At 40.4% G+C, this 24,107-nt stretch overlaps 1 protein-coding gene across 3 annotated transcripts in view; it reads right to left on the bottom strand.

Annotated features, from left to right (window-relative positions):
- LOC132572476 (contactin-4) overlaps window positions 1–24,107 on the bottom strand; it is a 706,005-nt gene that overhangs the window by 226,686 nt on the left and 455,212 nt on the right. For all 3 annotated transcript variants that reach the window (XM_060239572.1, XM_060239573.1, XM_060239570.1), the window contains exon 6: window positions 21,322–21,525. In XM_060239572.1, the coding sequence (XP_060095555.1) occupies window positions 21,322–21,525 (204 nt within the window). The remainder of the gene's footprint in view (window positions 1–21,321; window positions 21,526–24,107) is intronic.

Genomic DNA, 24,107 nt, shown 5'->3' with positions numbered 1-24,107 from the left:
CAAGCAATCTTCCTAATGGCCCTAGACTATTTAGAGCTTTAAAGAACCACATTTTGAACTGAGCCTAGAAATAAATGGGCGACCAGGGTCATTCTTTTAAAACAGGCAATATAGTTCTCTGTAACTGACACGAGCCAGCAATCTTGCTGCTTTCTTCTGGAACAAATGGATCTTTAAAACAAAACAAAAAAAACCCACCACCACTAGGTCTACCTGGAAGGTGATTAGTGTCACAGTGTCAATAAATATGGCTTGATCATGTTTTTCCATGGCCCAGAGTGGTAAGCTGCAGTACTGCAGTCCAAGCTCTGCTCACGACCTGAGTTCGATCCCGGCAGAAGCTGGGTTCAGGTAGCCTGCCAGCCCTGCTGGATGCTGTGTCCATCTGGGCATTGGACTTCCCCAGGCTATTAGTTCTGGGGGATTTCAACATCCATGTTGATGACGCAGCATCTCAGCAGGCACAGGACCTGGTGTTGTCTATGGAGACACTAGGACTCAGCCAATTTGTATCGGCTGCCATGCATCAGGCCGGTCACACGCTGGATTTGATCTTTGGGGCAGGTATATTACCAGATCTGGTGGCGGTGGAGCCAGTTCCATGATCAGATCATTATGCCCTGAAAGCCTGGTTAGACCTGAAACTTTGAATCATAGAATCATAGAGTTGGAAGGGACCTCTAGGGTCATCTAGTCCAATCCCATGCACAATGCAGGAAACTCACAAACACCTCCCCCTAAATTCACAGGATCTTCATCGCTGCCAGATGGCCATCGAGCCTCTGTTTAAAAACGAAATTCAAACTTCACAAACAATTAATTTATCCTCTTACTCAGTAATTATGACATGCACTTTTCACAGTGGGTTCATAGAATCATAGGATTGGAAGGGACCTCCAGGGTCATCTAGTACAACCCCTTGCACAATGCAGGAAACCCACAAATACCTACCCCAAATTCACAGGATCTTCATCCTGTCAGATGGCCATCGAGCCTCTGTTTAAAAACCTCCAACGAAGGAGAACCTCTCAAGGAAGCCTGTTCCACTGAGGAATCGTTCTAATGATCAGGAGGAAGTTCTTCCTAATGTTGAGCTGGAAACTCTTTTGATTTAATTTCAACCCATTGGTTCTGGTCCTACCTTCTGGGGCCACAGAAAACAATTCCACATCATCCTCTATATGACAGCCCTTCAAGTACTTGAAGATGGTGATCGTATCATCTCTCAGCCGCCTCCTCTCTAGGCTAAACATCCCCAGCTCCTTCAACCTTTCCTCATAGAACTTGGTCTCCAGACCCCTCACCATCTCCGTCGCCCTCCTCTGGACCTGTTCCAGCTTGTCTATATCCTTCTTAAATTGTGATGCCCAAAATTGAACACAATTCTCCAGATGAGGTCTTACCAGAGCAGAGTAAAGCAATATCATCACATCATGTGATCTGGACACTATACTTCTGTTGATACAGCCCAAAATTGCATTTGCCTTTTTAGCCACTGTTGATTCATGTTCAGCGTATGATCCACTAAGACCCCTGGATCCTTTTCACACATACTACTGCTAAAACAAGTCTCCCCCATCCTATAACCATGCATTGGATTTTTCCTACCTAAATGCAGAATTTTACATTTATTCCTATTAAAATTCATTTTATTGGTTTTAGCCCACTTTTCCAGCCTGTCAAGGTCATCCTGTATCCTGTTTCTGTCTTCTTCTGTGTTTGCAACCCCTCCCAATTTAGTATCATCTGCAAATTTAATAAGCATTCCCTCTATTCCTTCATCCAAATAATTGATTAAAGATGTTGAACAAAATAGGTCCCAGGACAGATCCCTGAGGCACTCCACTTGTCACTCCTTTTCAAGAGGATGAGGAACCATTCACAAGTACTCTTTGTGTGCGATCTGTCAATCGGTTACAGATCCACCTAACAGTAACAGGATCCAAACCACATTTTACCAACTTGTCAAACAAGGATAATATGTGGAACCTTATCAAAAGCCTTACTGAAATCAAGATAAATGACGTCTACAACATTCCCGTGATCCAGCAAGGCAGTCACTTTCTCAAAAAAAGAGATCAGGTTAGTCTGACATGACTTGTTCTTGAGAAAACCATGTTGGCTCTTAGTAATCACATTCATTCTTTCTAAATGTTCTAGGACCAACTGTTTGATGATTTGTTCTAAAACTTTTCCAGGTATAGACGTCAAGCTGATGGGTCGGTGGTTACCCGGATCCTCTTTTTTCCCCTTCTTGAAGATGGGGACAACATTCACCCACCTCCAATCTTCCAGCACCGATCCTGTTCTCCAAGAATTTTCAAAAATAATAGCCAGAGGATCAGAAATTACATCTGCAAGCTCTTTTAGAACCCTTGGATGCAAATGAGGACTTAGTTTCATTTAAAGAAACTAGGTGTTTATGTACTACCCCTACACTGATCCTAGGTTGGAACTTCATACCCTCCTTATATGTTCTGTTTTTGCCATGTTGAGCACCGTTCCCCTCAGAAGAGAAGACTGAGGAAAAGTAGGAATTGAGCAGTTCTGCCCTCTCTTCATTACCTGTTACAATTTCACTTTCTTGCCCTCGCAATGGGCCTACCGTGTCCTTGCTCTTTTTCTTACTCTGAACATAAGAAAAGAACTCTTTTTGTTGTTTTTAGTTTTTTTGGCCAGCCTAAGCTCATACTGAGCTTTAGCTTTCCTAACTTTTTCTCTACAAGCATTGGTGATTTGTTTATATTCATTCTTGGTTATAAGGCCCTCCTTCCAATTCCTAAAGGAGTCTTTTTTATTTCTCAAGTCTTTAGAGAGCTGTTTATGGAGCCACTTCAGCTTCTTTAGTTTTTTTTTTTCATTTTTTCTTCTCATAGGAATCGTCTGTGATTGCGCTTTCAGTATTTTGCTTTTAAGAAACTCCCACCCCTGCTGAACCCCCTTCCTCCTAAGTATTTCTGACCATGGGATTTTACCCAGCATAGTTCTAAGTTTATCAAAGTTTGCCTTTCTGAAGTCCAACCTATAAGTCTGACTAAATATAGCTTTTCCCTCCCCTAAGACTGTAAATTCCAAAATCACATGGTCACTACTGCTCAGGGTGCCCACTATTTCCACTTCTTCAATCAATTCTTTTTTTTAGAGTAATTCAATCATGAACAGACTTGCCAACAGGCAATGAAAATGGTAGAGAATTGGATATTGGCTCTGAGACTTTTGCGACATATTTCACAGATAAAATCCTGACTCTCTGCCAGGACCTACCCGCCACGATTGATACAGTATGCGAGCTGGAAAAGCCCCTTGGCTGTCTTCTGGTTCTATATTGGACTGCTTCAGTGGGCTCTTACTGGAGGATGTGGACAGGATTCTGGCTGCAGTGAAGCCTATCACTTGCCCCCTGGATCCCTGTCCATCCTGGCTGGTGAAAGCCAGTCAGGATGGTATCAGGGATTATCTGGGTGATATTGTCAACTTGTCCCTTTCAACAGGGACCTTTCCCAGAGAAATTGAAGGAGGCAGTGGTTTGTCCGCTTTTGAAAAAACCATCATTAGACCCTGGGGTCTTCGCCAACTACTGCCCAATTTTGAATTTACTGTTTCTGGGTAATGTAGTTGAGAAAGCGGTGGCAGAGCAGTTACAGGTTTTCCTGGATGAGACATCCACCTTGGACCCATTGCAGTCCAGCTTTCATCCGGGCCATGGGGTGGAGACTGTCCTAGTCGCTCTCACAGATGACTTAAGACGGCATCTGGATCAAGGCGGGTCAGCGCTGCTGATACTTCTTGATCTGTCAGCAGCATTTGACACGGTCGATTATGACCCACCGCCTCGCTATTGCCAGAGTTCGGGGGGTGGCCTTACAATGGTTTTCCTCCTTTCTCCAGGGACGGGGACAAAGGGTGGTGCTCGGCAAGCAGACTTCCTTGCAGCATCCACTTATATGTGGAGTGTCGCAGGGAGCCATTCTCTTGCCAATATTATTTAACATCTATATGCGCCCCCTTGCCCAGATTGCCCGAGGTTTTAGGCTGGGTTGCCACCAGTACGCTGATGACACCCAGCTCTGTTGATGGGTGGCCAGCCAGTCGTCGCCCCTGACCAGTTGTCCGAGGCATTGGGAGCCATGGCTCAGTGGTTACAACAAAGTTGACTGAAGCTGAATTCAGCTAAGACGGAGGTCCTGTACCTGAGTTGGGGTGGGGTGGATATGGGCATTGAGCTCCCAGCTTTGGACGGTGCCACATTGGTGCCAGCCCAAAAGGTGAGGAGCTTGGGAGTGACCTTGGATGCCTCCCTTTCCATGGAGGCCCAGATCACGATGATTGCCAGGTCTGCCTTTTGTTATCTTCAGCAGATCAGGCAGCTAGCACCATATCTATCCCCCCAGGACCTGGCTACAGTGATCCATGCAATGGTCACTTCTAGACTAGACTACTGTAACTTGCTCTACGCTGGCTTACCCTTGAGACTGATCCAGAAACTGCAGCGGGTGCAGAATGCGGCGGCTTGCCTGCTGACTGCACCAACTTTATACCCATATTCTGCACTGGTTGCCCATCGAGTACCGGATCCACTTCAAGGTTCTAGTGCTAACATTTAAAGCCTTATACAGTCTGGGACCAACGTACCTGTGGGACCGTCACTTCCCATGTGTGCCCAGGAGGTCGTTACGTTCGGCCTCCCAACATCTGTTGGCCGTCCCCAGCCCAAGAGACGCCTGCCTCGTCTCAACTAGGGCCAGGGCTTTTTCAGTCCTGGCCCTAACCTGGTGGAATCAGCTCCCTATTGAGATTCGGGCCTTACCTGGCTTATTTGCCTTCCATAGGGCCTGTAAAATGGAGCTGCTCTGCCAGGCTTTTAGCTGAGACTGCGGGTGTCTATTCTTGATCTGGTTGGCCTCCCCGGCCAGCACTGTCATCTGTCCTGGGAATTGGAATAAAAACTGCCATCCCTATGAGATATCATGATGTGAGATGGCTAGGCTGGGCAATATATGATGTCATGGTAATCTGAGTTGTCTGTTTTAAGATGTTTTTATCGTATTTTATTGTTTTATTATATGTTGTACTCTGCCCTGAGCAATACGGGGAATGGACGGAACAGAAATTTACTAAAATAAATAAATAAATAAATAAATAAATAAATAAATAAATAAATATTGCAGGAAAAGTTGCAGCCTGTGCACCAAGCAAACTTGATGAAAGGGGCTAGCTACTACAAAGAAGACTTTATCATGATATTCCTACATAGATTATTGTGACCATTTTAAAGAAATATAACAACAACAATGAAAAAAGGAAGTACAAGAGATCTGTTCCACAAGATCCAGGAAATCAAGGGGAAATTTAAAGCACTGTTAAGCATGCTGAACATGGAAACACATTTGACAGGACAAACAGAAGATCAGAACAGTACACTAAACTATAAAGAAGAGATGAAAGAATGACAGATTCCTTCAAAACAGAATATTTTGAAGAACCTGTAATTTTAGAAAGTGATGTGAAAGTTGCACTCAAAGAAACTGAGAGAAACAGCTAATGAGGAGTGGATGGGATATTGATAGAGCTGTTTCAAGCCACAGAAATGGAATCTACCAAAATCTTAACAGGAATATGCCAACAAATATGGAAAACAAACCAACAGTCAACAGATTGAGCAAATGCTCAATTCACATTCCAATTGTTAAAAAGGAGACATCAAAGACTATAGCAACTGTCAGCCCATCACATTAGTTTCTCATGCAAGTAAAGAGATACTCAAAATCTTACAGCAAAGACTGTTACCATACATGCAGGGCTTTTTTTTGAGCAGGAACACAGTTCTGGCTGGCTTGGTGTTGGGGTGTGTGGCCTAATATGCAAATGAGTCCCTGCTGGGCTTTTCTTTTTTTACACAAAAAAGCCCTGCGTACATGGAATGATAAATGCCAGATTCTCAAACTGGATTCAAAAAAGGAAGAGACATTAGAGATCATATTGTAAATTTATAGTGGTTACTGCAACATACAAGATAATTTCAGAAGAGAATCAGCTTGTGTTTCATAGATTACAGCAAGGGTTTTGACTATGCAGAAAATGAAAAGCAATGGATGGTTTTAAAAGAAATGGGGGTGCCGCAACATAGAGAGCCAATTTGGTGTAGTGGTTAAGTGTGCAGACTCTTATCTGGAAAAACCAGTTTTGATTCCCCACTCCTCTGCTTGCACCTGCTGGAATGGCCTTGGGTCAGCCATAGCTCTGCCAGAGGCTGTCCTTGAAAGGGCAGCTGCTGTGAGAGTCCTCTCAGCCCCATCCACCTCACAGGGTGTCTGTTGTGGGGGAGGAAGATAGAGATTGTGAGCTGCTCTGAGACTCTGAGATTTGGAGTGGAGGGCGGGATATAAATCCAATATCATCATCATCATCATATGATTGCTTCGATGCACAACTTGTTCTTTGGACAAGAGCTACTGTTAGGAATAGGGAGAAACATAATAGTTTCCAACTGGCAAAGGTGTCAGACTAGGATGCATTTTATCTTCCTATGTCTTCAATCTATACAGAACATATCATAAAGAACACTGGATTATATTTAGATGAAGGTGGAGTGAAAATTGGTAAAATAATCATTGACTTGAGATATGTAGATGATACCACATTACTGGCAGAAAACAGTGAAGACATGAAATGACTCCTGATGGAGGTTGAAGCAGAAAGTACCAAAGCAGTATAACCGCTGAAGACAAAAGTAATTACTACTGAGGAGTTATGTAATTTTAAAGCTGATGATGAAGAAATCGAAATTGTTCAAGATTTTCTATTCCTTGACTCCATTATCAATCAAAAGGGAGACTGCAACCAATAAATTGGAAAGGTACTGAGATTGGGAAGAGCAGCCATGAAGAAGCTAGAAAAGATTCTTAAGTGTAAGGATGTGTAAACTGGTAACCAAGGTCAGGAAAGGCCATACTATAGTATTCCGCATTATGATGTATGGGTGTAAAAATTGGACAATGAAGAAACCTAACACAGGAAGAAAGTTGATTCATTTGAAATGTGGTGTTGGAAAAGAATTTTACAGATACCATGAACTGCCAAACTGCCCTCCCCCACAGTGGATTCTGGATCAAATCAAGCCTGAACTGTCCCCAAAAGCTAACAACTAAACTGAGGCTATTGTATTTTGGTAACGCTATGAGAAGACAGGAGTCACTGGCAAAGACAATAATGCTAGGAAAAGTGGAAGGCTGAAGGAAATGAGGAAGACCCAACATGAGATGGATTGACTCAGACAAGGAAGTCATGGCTCTCAGTTTGCAAGACCTGAGAATGCTGTTAACGAAAAGACATTTTGGAGTTCATTCATTCATAGGGTCTCCCTAAGTCTGAAGTGACTTGACAGCACTTAACATATGCACATATAGACACACAACCTAATCCCAAGCATGTCCTCTTCTAAAGGATGGGATACATCCCTACACTCTGCCTTGGAAACTTGCAGGGTGACTTTGGGCAAGACACATACACATTGAGCCTAACCTTTCTCAAGGGTTGTCGTGAGGATAAAATGGAGAAGGGGAGAGTGGTGTAAGCCACATTGGGCCCCAATTGTGAAGAAAAGTGGGGTATAAATGAAGTATATAAATAAACAATAAATTATCTTTTTATAACTTAAGATTCTCTGCCATGGGGCATCCAGACCACCATGATCTTTGGAGATGGGTTCTGCCTCAGGATTCCATCCTTCTCCAGAAATCTTTGGAGTCTCTCTTTAGTTTTTTCAATGGAGACCTGTCCTGACAGTGGCTATTCTATTCTCTAAAATCCTTTTCCTCTGAGTCTAGAATGGAACCGTTTCTCTGTGTCATAAAACTCCATGCTCCTGCTGCAGTGGAAGGATGCCTTAAGGAGTAAGCAGATGGGTTATCTAAGGAAGGATAGGAAAGGAAAGGTCCCCTGTGCAAGCACCAGTCGTTTCCGACTCTGGGGTGATGTTGCTTTCACGTTTTCACGGCAGACTTTTTACAGGGTGGTTTGCCACTGCCTTCCCCAGTCATCTATACTTTCCCCCCAGCAAGCTGGGTATTAATTTTACCGACCTTGGAAGGACAGAAGGCTGAGTCAACCTCGAGCCGGCTACCTGAAAACCCAGCTTCCACCAGGGATTGAACTCAGGTTGTGAGCAGAGCTTAGGACTGCAATACTGTAGCTTTAACACTCTGTGCCACGGGGAAGTATAACATAGATACTAACAGGCAAGTCCAACTGAATACAGTAGGTTTGGCTGGCTAGCCAGGGCAATGGTCCACAACTTCTCAAGATTAGTATCTGGAAACTCACCTAACATTAGGTGAGGCTTACCTCAACGTTTGAAAACCATGATATAGCCCTTAGCTAGTTGTTCACACCTCTTTTTAGAAAGTAGTACACTTAAGAGATAACATGAGAAGGAGGAAGAGACTTCTCCCTATCTTTTAATTTGCTCTTCTCACATATCCTCCTATGGATGCTTTGATAGCTTAAAGAAATCCCAAATGAAATGCGTGTTAATTCTTCTATCAGTTCTGTCTTTCTTGTCTTATGTGTGTCAATACAATAACAGGTTGCATCTTCTTTTCTCAGTTTGCTCAGAGACACTCCTTCCATAATACATAATACACTCCTTCCATAATACATAATGCACAGCTGCCACAGAAAGTCAGCCATCCAAACAAAATATGCTAAAAATACTTGTATGCATTGCATGCTAAACAGACAGAAAACACAAGTAACCCTCAGTATTCTGTTTTTCTCAATAGGCTACCAAAACAGAGCATATGTTTTCCCAAAGTTTTCAAGCATGCATTACAAAGTACCCCAAAACGAATCCAAATTTTGATGGCCTCACACAGAGATGTAGGACCCTGCAGAATAAGAATACTGATAAGCAGGACACATGACTCTTACGAGAACCTGCAAAGGGATGGGATTGAATTATATATTATAACCTGGCTACTGATTTACCTGCATAGCACTATTTTTCATTCTACGAGAGTGGCAAAGACGAGAGCATCATCCTCTCTTTTTTAACTTCCTGCAGCATTTCAGAGAACATCACATTTCATACTGGCTTTACACAGACTCCTGATGCCTCTAGAATCATTCCTGGGTCGCCCACAATAGCTTCCTCCTAAGATCAGGCTCAATATAAAATCACAAAAATACCATGGAAAACAATAAAATAGCAACTAGAGAAAGATCAGTGTCATGCCGTTATCCCCTTCACATTCCCTGGTATTTCTTTGGGCTCATGAGCTAGAAATGAGCAGCATCTACAGGTAATTTGTTGGGGGAGCACCATAAAAGAAAGCCAGTGGCCACCATGGCTGCAAAGACCTCAGTCACAGAAATGTGCAGGAGATAGTAACAGATTTGCCAACCAATCAGGAAAACAAAAACACTGGCCATTTTATTTACAACTGGGGGCTAGCTACTAGAAAATTAAGGGGTGAGGCTACTCCTCTGTTTCAAGTTAGGCTCCCCCCGGATCTCTATACTTCTGCATTCCAAAGGACCCTCTGATTTAGATGACAGAGGTCTGGGTAAAATAAGTCAGTTGGCAGCCCTTGAATGTAGGAATTCCTCTGCATGAACTCACCTACAAGTAGCCCATCTGCTAGAATGTTCCAAAGAGCACACTAGTCAAAGGCCTTTTGTTCTTAGCTTCCAAAAGCTCCCTCACACTTGACTGATTTGAGTTTCCTGGTCATTCAACCTGCTCCACTAATTCAATCCTGAATGTAAGGAAATATCAGCAAGCTATTGCTTTTGTAGGGCCAACCCAACCAGGTCTCTCAACTTGGTCACTCAACAACTCCACTTGAAATGCCCATGCCTCTTTCTGACTTCAGTACCCTGCTATAGATCCTAACCTCTGGTGCTCCAAATCCTGTAAAAGAGACATCCAAAGTCCCTCCAACTTTTTACATGGTTCTGTATTTGAACCTCTTTCACCAGCCTTATAGCTGTTTCCTAGAGCTTCACCCTTTTGTTGAATCACAGAATTCCTCAACATGGATCCTCAGCTTCTTAGTTGGTTTTGATTATGTTATTTCCATGTCTGGAATAAATATAAATAGGAAACCAGCACTAAACCATTGCAAAGGAGTTGTTCTATGCATTAAAAAGGTAATAGAGTATTTTAACCAAAGGAACCGAGAACAAGTTGTAAGCCACTTTTTAAGCTATGGTTCTACTCTCCATTTATATACTTTCTCCGCATAACGGTTACTTGTTGGCGCTTATACACTAATTGAGGTCTGACTGACAGGATATTAAGGAGAGACTAAAGAAGAGAATTCCTAATGTGGAAAGACAAGAGCAAAGACTACTTTAAAAAGATTTTATACCACACAGATTGCCTTTTATCCTCTTCTTGTCACAATGAAATAAATACTGTCTCTACAGAGGAGCCACAAACTGGTCTAATATTGATCTAGGGAACTGACTAAACAAAGTCTACTTTTACCACTGCTTGGCTGTCTCTCCTTTTGATATATTTTAGTCCTCCAGAGGAGAAAATGCTACCTGGTATTGAAAATGCTTGACCAGTGGGTTAAGGAGCACTTTCTGATTGTGCAATACAATACAAAGAAACAGCCCAATTTAAGCCAACAAGAGAATGAACTATTGCTTTCAGAAAGCAGTAAAGTAACATCTGAAGTTTTACAATTTAGAAGCCTCAAGAGGCAGGTTAAGGTCCAGAATTAGAAGGAAAATGAAACTCCATTATTGATAAATGTAAGGTCTTGCACAGTAAGAGGAGAAAGCGGAAGAGCAGATGGGACAACAAATGTGGTGAATGAAATGGGGCAAGCCTTTCTTGCAAAACTAGTCCGAAAAATGTAAGGTACAAAATTCAGTAAAATATTAATTTGTTACCTCTGGCATTCCTGACTCTGCCAGTCAGTACTAAGGAAACAATGAAGGCAGGGACAAAGGCTAAAGCACAGATTTATGTATGCTTTGTAAGGCTTGTCTAAAGAGGAATGTCTAAAATATGACATATTTTAAAAGGTATGGGTTTGGGAATGAACATTTCCCTTGCTGAACAGAAAAATCTGAACAAAAAATTTCCTTGATGAACAGTAATATTGTGTTATCTATTTGAAGTACTTTTCAAAAAATGACATTTTAAAACAAATTTGCATCTCCCCCTCTGGGTGATGACCTTTCCTTTATGTCTACTGAAAATGTTTATTTATCTAGAATGCCTTCATACTTCTGCACCAACAGAATATAGTCTAATTAAGAACATCACAGCAGCCTGAATAACTACAACTAGTCTGATCTGTCAGAGCTTGGAAGCTAAATAGGGTTACCTACAGCTAGTACTTTGATGAGAGACTGAACTTCCGGGGAGGAAAATGGCGGGCTGAGTTGTCTCTCACATCGGGAGCAAGCTGAAGATCTTGTTCGGGGTAGTGGAGGGCAATCTAAGCCCACTGCCTACCTTTCTCAGTGAGAGAAAGGACCAAGACATGCACTTAAAACTTTGGAAGAGATTTACCTTGGCTGAAAAGGAACCCTGAAGAGGGTTCCTTTGAGGCTTTGAGGGGTCTCAGAAGTTTGCATAGTTATCGTCTGCAAGATCTTTCAGAGTCATCGATTTGGCATAAGCCCGTCAAGATCCTAACCTTCTGGGACAATTCTAAACAACTAAAGTTTTGGAAGACCAGTGGAACTTGGATAAGTGAAGGAAAAAAGGTACAGAAGCTCTCTTTTCACTCCGGAGTTATTTACAGACTAAAGGGATATATTAAAGGTGGGAAGAAAGGGAAAATATAAAACTTGCAATTAGAAGAAAGAAGTTGAGAAGTTGGGACTGTTTTAATACAAAAGACAGTGTTAAAAACTGCTAAAATTCGAAAAGGAAATTTAGTTGTGTCTACTTGCGGTTTGCGGTTTCCTGAAATGTAAATAGCCACGTTGCATTGGAATATTACTGGAATAGCTCTTCAACCCTTCTGAGCAAGACAGGAAGTGCGTCAAGTATCGTGAAATTTCCATGAGAGTTGAAGCTGACAGAGACAGGAAGCAGTAAAGAAAAAAGCCTACTCTACATCATAGAGAAACATCGGCAGCCATTGCTGGGAGGTCCGATTTAAAATATTGTTTTAAAAAGAACTGGGACTTTAAAAATTGACAGAATCGACGGGAAAGAGGGTAAGAGGACAAGATCTATTGACTACATTACTGGTGGGCTCCTGGGAGGACTTTAAAAGGGGAAAAAAATTTTCTTTAAAGGGGAAAAATCGCGGCCGCCATCTTGGAATTTTTGAAGGCTTTTTTGATAAATATCTTGGCTTTGGAGGCTCAGAAACCAGCGAAAATAGGCTTGCTGGAAAGGGCAAGCTCTGCTCTATTGAACCTGACTGTCAAATTTCAAATTGGTGAAACTAAAAAATTCGTCATTTTTTAAAGGGGAAAAATTTCTTTAAAAATATATATCTGGGCTTGGGAAGCTCAGAAAAGAACAGAACAAAGACTAAATAAGAGAGAAAATTTAGACCTTTTGAACTTGGTAGCCAAATTTGTAAATTGTGAGACGGAAATTTTTGGTATTTTTATTTTATTTCCCTGCTTCTTGCCTAAATGTCAGAGCCCAGGCAGCCCCGAACAAGAGCCCTCTCATTAGAAAAAATGCAGGACCAAATGGAGGCTATGGAAGCCAGGATTATGAAAGGAGTTAATAAAATGATGCAAGAAATGAAGGAAGAACTTATTACAGTAATTAAAAAAGAAGTGGATGACCTTAAAGGCCAAATTGGGAAAATAGACAAGAAAGTACAGGAAGTGGAGGAGAAAGTTAAAGTACATGATACCACCTTGCTGAAAGTCCAAGAAAAAGTGACGATCCACGAATGCAAATTAATGGAAAATCAGATACGCTTGAGAGGAGTACCTGAGGAAGAGAATGATGATCTGAGAGGATATATAATAAACATAATTGCAGAATTCTTAGAAGAAGACCCTGACAAGACTAAGAATATGTATGACCATATGTATAGAGTCAATTCGTTACACGCCAAAAAAAACAACTTACCAAGAGATGTTGTTGTAAGATTTATGACAAAGGAAATGGTGGGAAGGATCATCAAGAAAAACTTTGAACAGTCATTGATAATAAGAGGTAGCAGAGTGAGAATAATGAAGGAGCTACCCAAAGAAGTGATAAACGACAGGAGAACATATAAAAAGTTGACAGAAAAACTGAAAGACAATGGCACAAGGTACAGATGGTTAATCCCTGAGGGTTTGAGCTTTGAACTTCAGGGGAAGAGAATAACAATTACAAATGCTAGAGAGTTGAGGAGATTTTTTGAAGAAAATAAAGAATTTGCACCATGATGGATTACAAATTACTGTCTTGGAATGTTAATGGACTAAATTCACCACAAAAAAGAAGGGCAACTTTTCATTGGATTAAGAAGCAAAATTGTAACATAATTTGTCTGCAAGAAGTACACATCAAACAAAAGGATTATAAATTTTTATGGAATAAACAACTGGGAAGGGAATTTTTTTCATTAGCCAAACAGAAAAAAAGGGGAGTAGTCATTTATGTTAAACAGGACTTGGAGCCAAAACTGATGTTTAAAGATAAAGATGGAAGATTTGTAGCAGTGGAAATAACATCAAATGGGAAAAAAATGCTGTTATTGGGACTATATGCACCTAATGGTGCAAAAGATGTTTTTTTTAAAGACATTATACAACAACTAGATGAGTTGACCTATGATCAAATACTCTTAATGGGAGATTTTAATGGAACAGTTGAGAACTCATTGGATAGATCCGGAGGGAAAAAAAATAGTGTGAAAGAAGGGAAATTGCCAAAGTCTTTCTTTGAGTTAGTCAAACAGGAAAACTTGGAAGATATATGGAGAAAGTTTAATCCTGAAGCGCGGGACTATACTTTTTTTTCTGCAAGACATAAGACCTTTTCTAGAATTGACATGTTGTGGGGAACTAGAGACTTAGGCCTTATAACAAAGAAGATAGATATTTTGCCTAAAATCGGTGCCGACCATAACCCAATAATGTGGATTACAAAATTGTCCAAAAGACTGAGAAGATGGAGACTGAATGAAGATTTGCTACAGAACAAAGAAACAGTGACTTTCCTAGGAAAAGAGACTAAGGAATTTTTCCAAATGAATGATAAAGAAGATATTGACTTCCAGACGGTCTGGGATACTTATAAAGCAGTAATGAGAGGGTTGTTGATTACATTGAACAACAAAGATAAAAGGGAAAAAGAAAAACAATTATTGGACATTCAAAATGAAATAAAGAAAAAAGAAGGTGCGTTGAGGAAAAGACCAGGGAAAAAGAAGATTCTAAGGGAAATATCAATATTACAAACTCAACTAAGACATTTACTAAACAAAGAAGTGGAATGGAACTTGAAAAGGCTTCAGCAGAAATCGTTTGAAGGAGCAAATAAGACGGGGAAATACTTGGCGTGGCAGCTGAAAAAAAAGAGAGAAAACAAAACAATTAGTAGAATTGTAATAGATGGAAGAGATGTAGTTACTCAAGAGGGAATAAAAAGAGAATTTTTTAAGTTCTATGCCAAGCTGTTTAAAGGTGCTGAAGTAAAGAGAAAAAAGATAGATGAATACTTACAGAAAATAAAAATTGAGCCTTTAACTGAAAATATGAGAAAAATTTTGAATGACCCAATCGAAAAAATAGAAATTGAAGCAGCAATTAATGTGATGAAGAATGATAAAGCTCCCGGGCCAGACGGTTATACAGCTAAATATTTTAAAAATTTTAAAGATGAATTAATACCAAAATTACAGAAGCTGATGAATGTAATAAGAGCTAAAGGGAAGGTACCAAATACATGGAAGGAAGCTGTTATTTCTTTGATACCTAAAGAAGAAAGAGACGTCACAAATGTGAAAAATTATAGACCAATTTCACTTTTGAACAATGATTATAAAATATTTACAAGAATTCTGGCGGAACGACTTAAGCAATATCTGATAAATTTTATAAAGGAGGACCAAGCTGGTTTTCTCCCCAAAAGACAAATAAGAGACAATATTAGAACTGTTGTAAATATTGTAGAATACTATGAAAGACATCCAGAAAAGGAAGTAGCACTATTCTTTGCGGATGCAGAAAAAGCATTTGACAATTTAAATTGGGACTTCATGTTTGCAGTGATGGAAAAAATGGAACTTGGAGAAAGTTTTATAAGAATGATAAAGGCAATATATTTTGAACAAAGGGCAAGGTTGTGCATCAATGCAGATCTTACAGACGAAATGAAAATTAGTAAAGGTACTAGACAAGGCTGCCCGCTTTCGCCATTGTTGTTCATAATGACTCTTGAAATTTTACTGATGCAGATCCAAGATGAAAAAGATTTAGAAGGACTACAAATAAAAGGGTATACCTATAAATATAGAGCATTTGCGGATGATATAATGTTTATAAATGAAAATCCCTTACAAGCTACACCGTTGTTGTTAACGAGAATACAAGAGTTTGGGGAGTTGGCGGGACTTTACATAAACAAAGAAAAATCAAAAATTTTATGTAAGAATATGCAGAAAAATAGACAACAAGAACTACAAAGACTAACGGGTTGTGAAGTTACCTCTAAGGTAAAATACCTAGGGGTAGAGATAACAATGAAAAATATTGATCTGTTTAGGAACAACTATGAAAAGCTCTGGCGCAAAATAGAAGAAGACATGCTAAAGTGGAACAAGCTCAATTTGTCATTGTTGGGCAGAATAGCTGCAGTAAAAATGAATATCTTACCAAGGATTATGTATTTGTTTCAAACTATCCCCATTGTGAAAGATGCTAAGCAATTTGATAAATGGAGAAGAAAAATCTCGGAATTTGTGTGGGCCGGGAGGAAACCCAGAATTAAAATGAAAGTCCTGATAGATGCAAAAGAGAGAGGTGGGTTTCAATTACCAGATTTGAAACTGTATCATGAAGCAATTTGTTTAGTATGGTTGAAAGAATGGATAACGTTATTAAATAAAAAACTTCTAGTGTTAGAAGGCCATGGGAAAAAATTCGGCTGGCATGCCTACTTGTATTATGGGAAAAAGAAGATGGACGGTCTTTTCTCTCACCATTATATAAGGAGCAACTTACTAAATGTGTGGATAAAGTACAAGAAATATGGCGATGAGAGAAGACCCCTGTGGATAGTGCCGGCTGAAGTGATAAAGTTAACGGCCAAAACAGTTAAGGAAAAACAACTATCATACAACCAACTACTAAAAATACAAAGTGGGAAAATAGAAATGAAAACTGCAGAAGAATTGAACTATAAATATGATTGGTTTCAAATGCAACAAATAAAAAGCTTGATGGAGAATGATATCAAAGCTGAAGGAATAAGGAAAGAGCAAACAGAAATGGAAAGAGTTCTGCTTGGAGATAGTGAGAAATTAATTTCAAAAGTGTACAAATTACTTTTACAATGGACTACAGAAGATGAAGTAGTGAAATCTCAAATGATAAAATGGGCAATTAATGTAAATAAAGAAATAAAAATGGAATCTTGGGAACATTTGTGGAAAAACTCTATGAAACTCGCAACATGTCATAGTATTAAAGAGAACTGTTTTAAGATGATGTATAGATGGTACATGACTCCAAAAAAATTAGCAAAGATGAACAATAAGATGCCAGATAGGTGTTGGAAATGTAAAAAGCATGAAGGCTCTTTCTACCATATGTGGTGGACTTGTGAAAGAGCTAAAATGTTTTGGCAGATGATTCAACAAGAGATATCTAAGATCCTAGGATATGAATTTAAAAAAGAAGCAGAGACATTTTTGCTGGGATTACAAATGGAGAATTTTCCAAAAGAAGATAGAACTTTAATATGGTACTTGCTCTCAGCTGCTAGGACATTGTATGCGCAGTTGTGGAAGCAAGAAAAAATACCAGAAAAATGGGACTGGACTTTAAAAGTTATGTCATGGAGTGAAATGGATAAGCTAACAAGAAAATTAAGAGACTGCGATTTAGAACTCTTTAATCGGGAGTGGAAGAAATTCAGAAGATATGTAGAAAAAGAGTGGAAAATAAAAGGACACTGGACAATTTTTGAAGATTAAGACCTTTAAGACAAGAATATAACTTTTGAAGGGTTTTTTTTTTCCTTAATCAATTTTTGTTTTTTCTTGATAGTTAAAGGTACCTTTAATATCTGTTTTCTAAAAAATAACACTGGCGGGGGTCAATTATTGGGGGGTGGGGTGGGAGGAAAGTAAGATGTGGGGTAGAATGATGCTTTCATCTTAAGGCTTTTTTTAATAAGCTGTAGAAATAGTTCTACTACCATATGTTACTAATAAAATTGTTTATACACAGTACTTTGATGAGAGACTGACAAGTAAGACAGAGATTGCTGCTCAGAGGAAGTCAATGACAAATCACCTCTGCTCACCTCTTGCCCTGAAAACCTCATGGCCCCGAGGTCACCATGAGTCAGCTGGAATGTGATGGCTAGAAGAGAGCCAGTTTGGTGTAGTGGTTAAGTGTGTGGACTCTTATCTGGGAGAACTGGGTTTGATTCCCCACTCCTCCACTTGCAACTGCTGAAATGGCCTTGGGTTAGCCATAGCTCTGGCAGAGGTTGTCCTTGAAGGGGCTGCTGCTGTGAGATTCCTCTCAGCCCCACCCACCTCACATGATGGCTGTTGTGGGGGAGGGAGAATATAAAGGAGATTATAAGCCACTTTGAGTCTCTGATTCAGAGAGAAGGGCAGAGTATAAATCTGCAATTCTCTTCTTTTTTTTTTTTGTAGCAGGAACTCCTTTGCACTTTAGGCCACACACTCCTGATGTAGCCAATCCTCCTGGAGCTTACATTAGGCCCTGTACTAACAGCCCTGTAAGCTTTTGGAGGATTGGCTACATCAGGGGTGTGTGGCTTAATATGCAAAGGAGATTCTGCTGCAAAAAAAGTCCCAGTGATGGGACACAATTATTATTATTGAGGACTTCTCATCTACTGTTTTGTACCATCTTCATAACAAGGTGATACCTCCCCTCTGCAAGAGCCATACAAACTGATGAGACAGAAAGGAGCTCCAGTATTTGTATCGTTGATGGAGAAGACAGGTGGAAAAGATAATCCTGCTCAGTAATCTATTTTTGTCAGTAGATATTCATATATTTTTATTACAAAACTACCCTTCTGTACATATCATAATTAAGTGAGGAAACTAGTTCTAAACTTCATGATTAGCAGCAAAAGTGATGAATTACACAACTCAGTATATATTATGTTAAATGGGAGAGGAACATTATGAAATTTCTCTATGTAACACTTACTCATGTAATTGGGACATTAAACATTGATGAATTTGCCTCTTAGTCTGCTAATTTAATGATGAAATTTTCTAATGAAAATAATCTGTCATATATATTGAGATATACTGGACACGCCAAACTCAATTTAAAAAAAATCCCAAAAAGGAATCCAAATGTATCTGTCAGTCTATTACAACATATGTTCATTATAGTTTGTATTTAATTCATTAAACTTTTCCCCCCTTTGCTTTCTTGAAAGAGCAAGTCCTGCCATATATCTGAAGTGAATGGACAGTCACAGCGAACTGTATTTACATGTGTGAGCAATTAGAAATAAAGAACTAGAAAATGAAAATGTTTATTTATCTGAAATGCCTTCATACTCCTGCGCCAACAGAATACAGTCTAATTAAGAACATCACAGCCGCCTGAATAGCTGAATAGCATTTAGGGTGATTACAGACTGACACTTTGGACCGACTCAGAGACGCCTCAGAAACTGACTAGAAAAATCCTTCCAAACACAAACATCTGCCGCCCGTCCCCATCCCGCCCTCCGGCATCCTGAGAGCGGCTCAAAATGCTAACACTTTGAAAGTGGTTTTGTATCATCACTACAAATGGTAGCAAATTTTAAAACCGCACACCAGTTGTCTCCTTGGAAGAGCGCAAGCAAGATGCCTTGATGGTATGAAACCGGCAAGCCACCCCAAGCTGTATCCGTTTTTTTTTTTTTTTACAAAAAACTGTTCCGAGCGCGTGTGTGCATGCATTAGTCCATGCACATGACCAGTAAAAATGTATGGGGAAAACCCCCAAACTAAGCAATGGGAAACCCCAAACTGTCTGGGAAAAAAACCCAAATAGTCTGATCACGCCTGTGTTGCACCGTAGACAGGATGGGGATGGTTTGCAGGGATGTGTGTGGAGGGTTCAGGGAAGTGTGTGGAGAGTTTTTGAGCCGGCCCAATTTGGAATGCCTCCCCCTAAATGCCTGTCTGTTATCACCCTTAATGTCTTCAACTATATTGATCACTTCAGCTCCAAGGAAACCTAATCATATGATCAGGGATGCTGCTATTTAGCTCAACAACATTTAGCAGCATATCTATAATAGAAACCAGAATGTGTTTCAAGTATATTTGTATAAATATTCTAGAGTGGGTGCAAAGCAAGAATTCCTTAGAGAAGCAGTTATTAGTAGCACACTTTATAGTGTTACATCAAGTATGTCCCAGGGCTTCTTTGACTGAAGTAAACGCTATGATTCTCAGGGATGCAAGGGAAGAAAATAACAGGTCCATAATGAGAATAGCAATGTCAACTGTACAAAATTCAGATCTCCGAATGCTCTTGTATTACATATCCAGAACTCCATGAGTTCATACTTACAATACACATGTTTTTTGAAAATAACAAGGTAGCAAAGCTCTTTGAACAATCTGAAGGGCAATACAAATGTGAAGTACTGTAACAATAATGTTGTTACTTATTCATATCCTAATTATAGGTCCCATGGTAAAGGCTTTCTCCACTGACAGTACATTACTGCTTTCATATCCCACACACCACATAAGCATATAGGATCAATTTGCACACAGGAGGAGAGGGACCGTAATGGTACTGCCCCTCCCATTTTTCACCAACCACTGGGCACCTTTACCTCTATCATATCTTCATTGCATGTGGGAGCAGTATGCATGCCTAGGCTCCATCCCCTCCGTTGGGAACATTAATTCTCAATCACAGGGATGGAAGCTATACCCAGTATTTACATAGGTCCTGTGTTCATGTTTGAGCATGTGCGCATAAGAATTGTGAGGGCTAGCGTGATCTTTCACCAGTGGTGCGTAGAGCTGCTATGCTTTCTCTGAATCTTTCTCTAAAAAGGCTTTCCTGAATAATTCAGTATGGTATGGTGCAACATGCACATACTGAATTATTCAGGAGAGCATTTTTACAAAAGCAGCAGGGCTTTATTATAACAATGATTCAGGAAGAATGTTTTAATAAGAGGAAATAAATGCCCTGCCCTAGATAGCCCAGGCAAGCCCAGTCTTGTCAGATCTTGGAAGCTATGCAGGGTCGACTCTGTCAAGTACTTGGATGGGAGACCTCCTTGCAATACCAGTAGTCGGAAGGAGAGGGGCAGGCTTTATTGAGCCACCCCTTTGAATATCTTCCAGGTCCCCAGTAAGGGTTGGTCAGCAGAGGTCACCATGATTTCCAGGTGCAGACACACACACACACAATACAAAAATAAAATAAAGGGAAAGAAACTGTGGACTATACTAATGTGTATAGTATGCACTATCTGTTACTGTATGTATTATCCCATTACGTAATCTTTGCACCATTTAATATACCATATAAATACTTACTTTTTGTTCCAAATTGCTACTTGATTTTTAATTTCCACAATCCTAATTTGATTACATTGTTTATTGGATGTCCCATCATATTGACTGCAATCAATTTACACTGTGCAATTTGCCTTAAGTCTCAGTGAGAAAGGCAAGCTATGAATAACATAAATATATTCCAGACAAAAGTGAGAACTTTCTGAGAAACCTGCATTACACTTGTGACTTGTAGAAAAAGGCTAGACTAGATGGTGCAGCAAGTGATAGGCTTACAAACCCATGCAGCAAGTGATAGGCAAGTATGGCCACAAGTGATGGGCTTACAAGCTGATATAACACTAGTGAGCAGTGCTCCCTCTAAGCTGCGTTAGTGTGAGCTAGCTCAGTTTTTTAGCCTCTGGCTCACACATTTTTGTCTTAGCTCAGGAAAAAATGGTGCCAGAACAAACTAATTTATGCAGCAACCAAATTGCTCACTCACAACTTTAATGCCAGTAATTCACAAATTAGATTTTTGCTCACAGGACTGTACAACTTAGAGGGAACAGTGTGTTTCTTGAATTTTATAATTATCTCTCCCACCCTCAAAAAAGGATGAGAAACCCACTCAGAATTGAACAAGAAATCCTACCGTCATTTCTCAGAATTAAAGGCGTAGGAGGTCCCTGCACTCTGTTGTTGGTTACAGTGTTTGTCACCACACATGTATAATTCCCCACATCAGATTTCTCTACTTTGGCAATGTACAAATTCCCAGTTTCTTGAGAAACAAAGCGACGATTATCCTGGTGCACAAAAGACGGATATTCATTGAAAATCCAGGCATAAGTCAGTTCTGAAAATTAAAGAAAAGTATTATTTTTATTACTGCAAAGATTTTTTTCTGCTTACTGTATATGGAAACCATAGGCTAGAAATAGGACAGAAATCTGTGCAAGGTTAATACAAACAATATTTTCTAGAAGGATATCAGAGTTCTAAATGTAGTACAGTCTGTATATTTGTAGAATGTACTCCTCACTTGGAACAAGGTTAATTAATGTCCATCAGCATTTTAAAAATCTACTACTTATTGCTTGCTTCTAAGAAATGCTTAATGTCAGTGTGCAGTGATATGCAAAATACTTTCTGCACTTGATGATATCTACAAATTAATAACTGATGCTAAAACACACAGCCGATATAAGCCACTGCAATGACCTCCAGGATCACATCAATGAACTCTTAAAATTCTGGTGATTTTATTCTTCCTTCCTATAAAATGATAAATGATAAAGGTGAGAGGGGAATCAAAGTACAGTGTGGTAGGGCTTTCATTCATAAGCATAGCGAGAAGATGAACATTTAAGATCTAGGTTTTTTTTTAAAAAATAATCCAATTATATAGTTTTTCACTGCAATAATGCAAACATGCACCAAATGAGTTGGATCTCATCAATCTTGCTGTATATGGAAAGGTGAGAATGGGGAGGCAAAAAAGTCACGCTCTGCAGACAGATGTCCTTCAGTCAGTGAAGGGTATTGGCAGGATTCAACCCACTGAGTTTATGCTGCTTCACTAATTTTTGTGTGAGCTTTAAAAAGAAAATAGTAAAGTAAGTAAAGTAAAGTAAAATTTTATTTATATCCCGCCCTCCCCCGCCGAAGCAGGCTCAGGGCAGCTAACAACACTTCAAGTGAACAATACAGTAATAAAAACATTAAATTCACATTAAAATCAGTCAATAATCGATAATTAATTAAAACATTCCTAAATCAACACTGGCGGTAAACGTTATTAATCTGGCGGTAAACATTAATTCAGTTATTGGTGAACGCCTGTTTGAAGAGGGCGGTCTTGCAGGCCCTGCGGAACTGGTCTAAGTTCCGCAGGGCCCGCACCTCCTCTGGGAGTTGGTTCCAGAGTTGTGGGGCCGCAACGGAAAAGGCCCGAGTGCGGGTGCTTTGAAGTTTAACTTCTTTTGGCCCAGGGATATTCAGTCTGCTTTTCCCCACTGACCTCAGTGCTCTCTGGGGCTCATATGGGGAGAGACGGTCCCTCAGGTAGGTCGGTCCTTGGCCATATAGGGCTTTAAAGGTTATGACCAGCACTTTGTACTGGATCCGGTATACGATTGGCAGCCAGTGCAGTCCGCGCAGCCCCGGCCGTATATGCTCCCATCTTGGGAGACCGAGTAACAGCCTGGCCGCCGCGTTCTGCACTAGCTGCAGCTCCCGGGTCCGGTACAGAGGCAGCCCCATGTAGAGAGCGTTACAGTAGTCCAGTCTTGAGGTGACCGTCGCGTGGATCACCATTGCTAGGTCCTGACGCTCTAGGAAAGGGGCCAGCTGCCTCGCCCGCCTCAGGTGGAAGAAGGCTGATTTGGCAGTGGCTGTTATCTGGGCCTCCATTGATAATGAAGGCTCCAGTAAGACGCCCAGGCTCTTTACCCGCTGCGCCGTCTTTAGCGGCGCCTCGTCAAAGGCCGGGAGAGATATTTCCTTCCCCAGAGTGCCACGACCCACATGGAGAACCTCTGTCTTCGCTGGATTTAACTTCAGCCCACTCAGTCTAAGCCACGTTGCAACAGCCCGCAGAGCCCGGTCCAGGTTCCCCGGGGCGGAGGCGGGCCGGCCGTCCATTAGTAGATAGAGCTGGGTGTCATCTGCGTATTGATGGCAACCCAGCCCAAATCTCCGGGCAATCTGGGCGAGGGGGCGCATATAGATGTTGAATAACATCGGGGAGAGAACTGCTCCCTGGGGCACCCCACAGTCTAGTGTGCGCCTCTGGGATCGCTCACCCCCAATCGCCAGTCGGTCCTTGGCCCCCCCCCCCAAATAGATTGGTTTCATTGCTAAAAACTACTTGTAATAACATCTTCTACCAAATGTTCACTTGTTTGCTCTGCTTTGACTTTTTATATAAAATTCACATTATGAAAATTGATTTGGTATTACAAAATTACAAAAGATTTAGTAGTTTCACACATAAAGATTATAATTAACACAATACTACCAAAATTAATACAGTTTCCCAAAGTCCATTTACTACTGGTTCTCCATATTTCCTCGATCCCACCGCTTCCACAGGGCTCTTAAAGTAGTGCTGGTGCATTTGCCAGTCTTCTGCTAATGTCAATTACAAAAATTCGTAACTCACAACGTTGTACCAGTTCTAACTTGAGATAAATCTTCAAAGATAATTACAATTATCTAGTGGGAAACCTCCCAATATTCCAATGACAGGAATGCCACCCTTTGATTCCGTTTCTTGTGGATCACTTTGTCAAAGAGGCATACTGCAGTCACCACCATTAAATAGATTTCAATGAATTGTGCAGCAAAAATGAAATTTGTAGCAGAAGACTGGCAAATGCAACATCACTATCACCTTTAAGAGCCCCGTGGAAGTGATGGGATTAGCACATAAGAGAA

The sequence above is a fragment of the Heteronotia binoei genome, chromosome 5 (assembly GCF_032191835.1).
Source record: "Heteronotia binoei isolate CCM8104 ecotype False Entrance Well chromosome 5, APGP_CSIRO_Hbin_v1, whole genome shotgun sequence".
In the NCBI taxonomy this organism is placed as follows: Eukaryota; Metazoa; Chordata; class Lepidosauria; order Squamata; family Gekkonidae; genus Heteronotia; species Heteronotia binoei.
The sequence above is the reverse complement of the archived record's forward strand: the minus strand, read 5'-3'. Positions and strand labels throughout refer to the sequence as shown.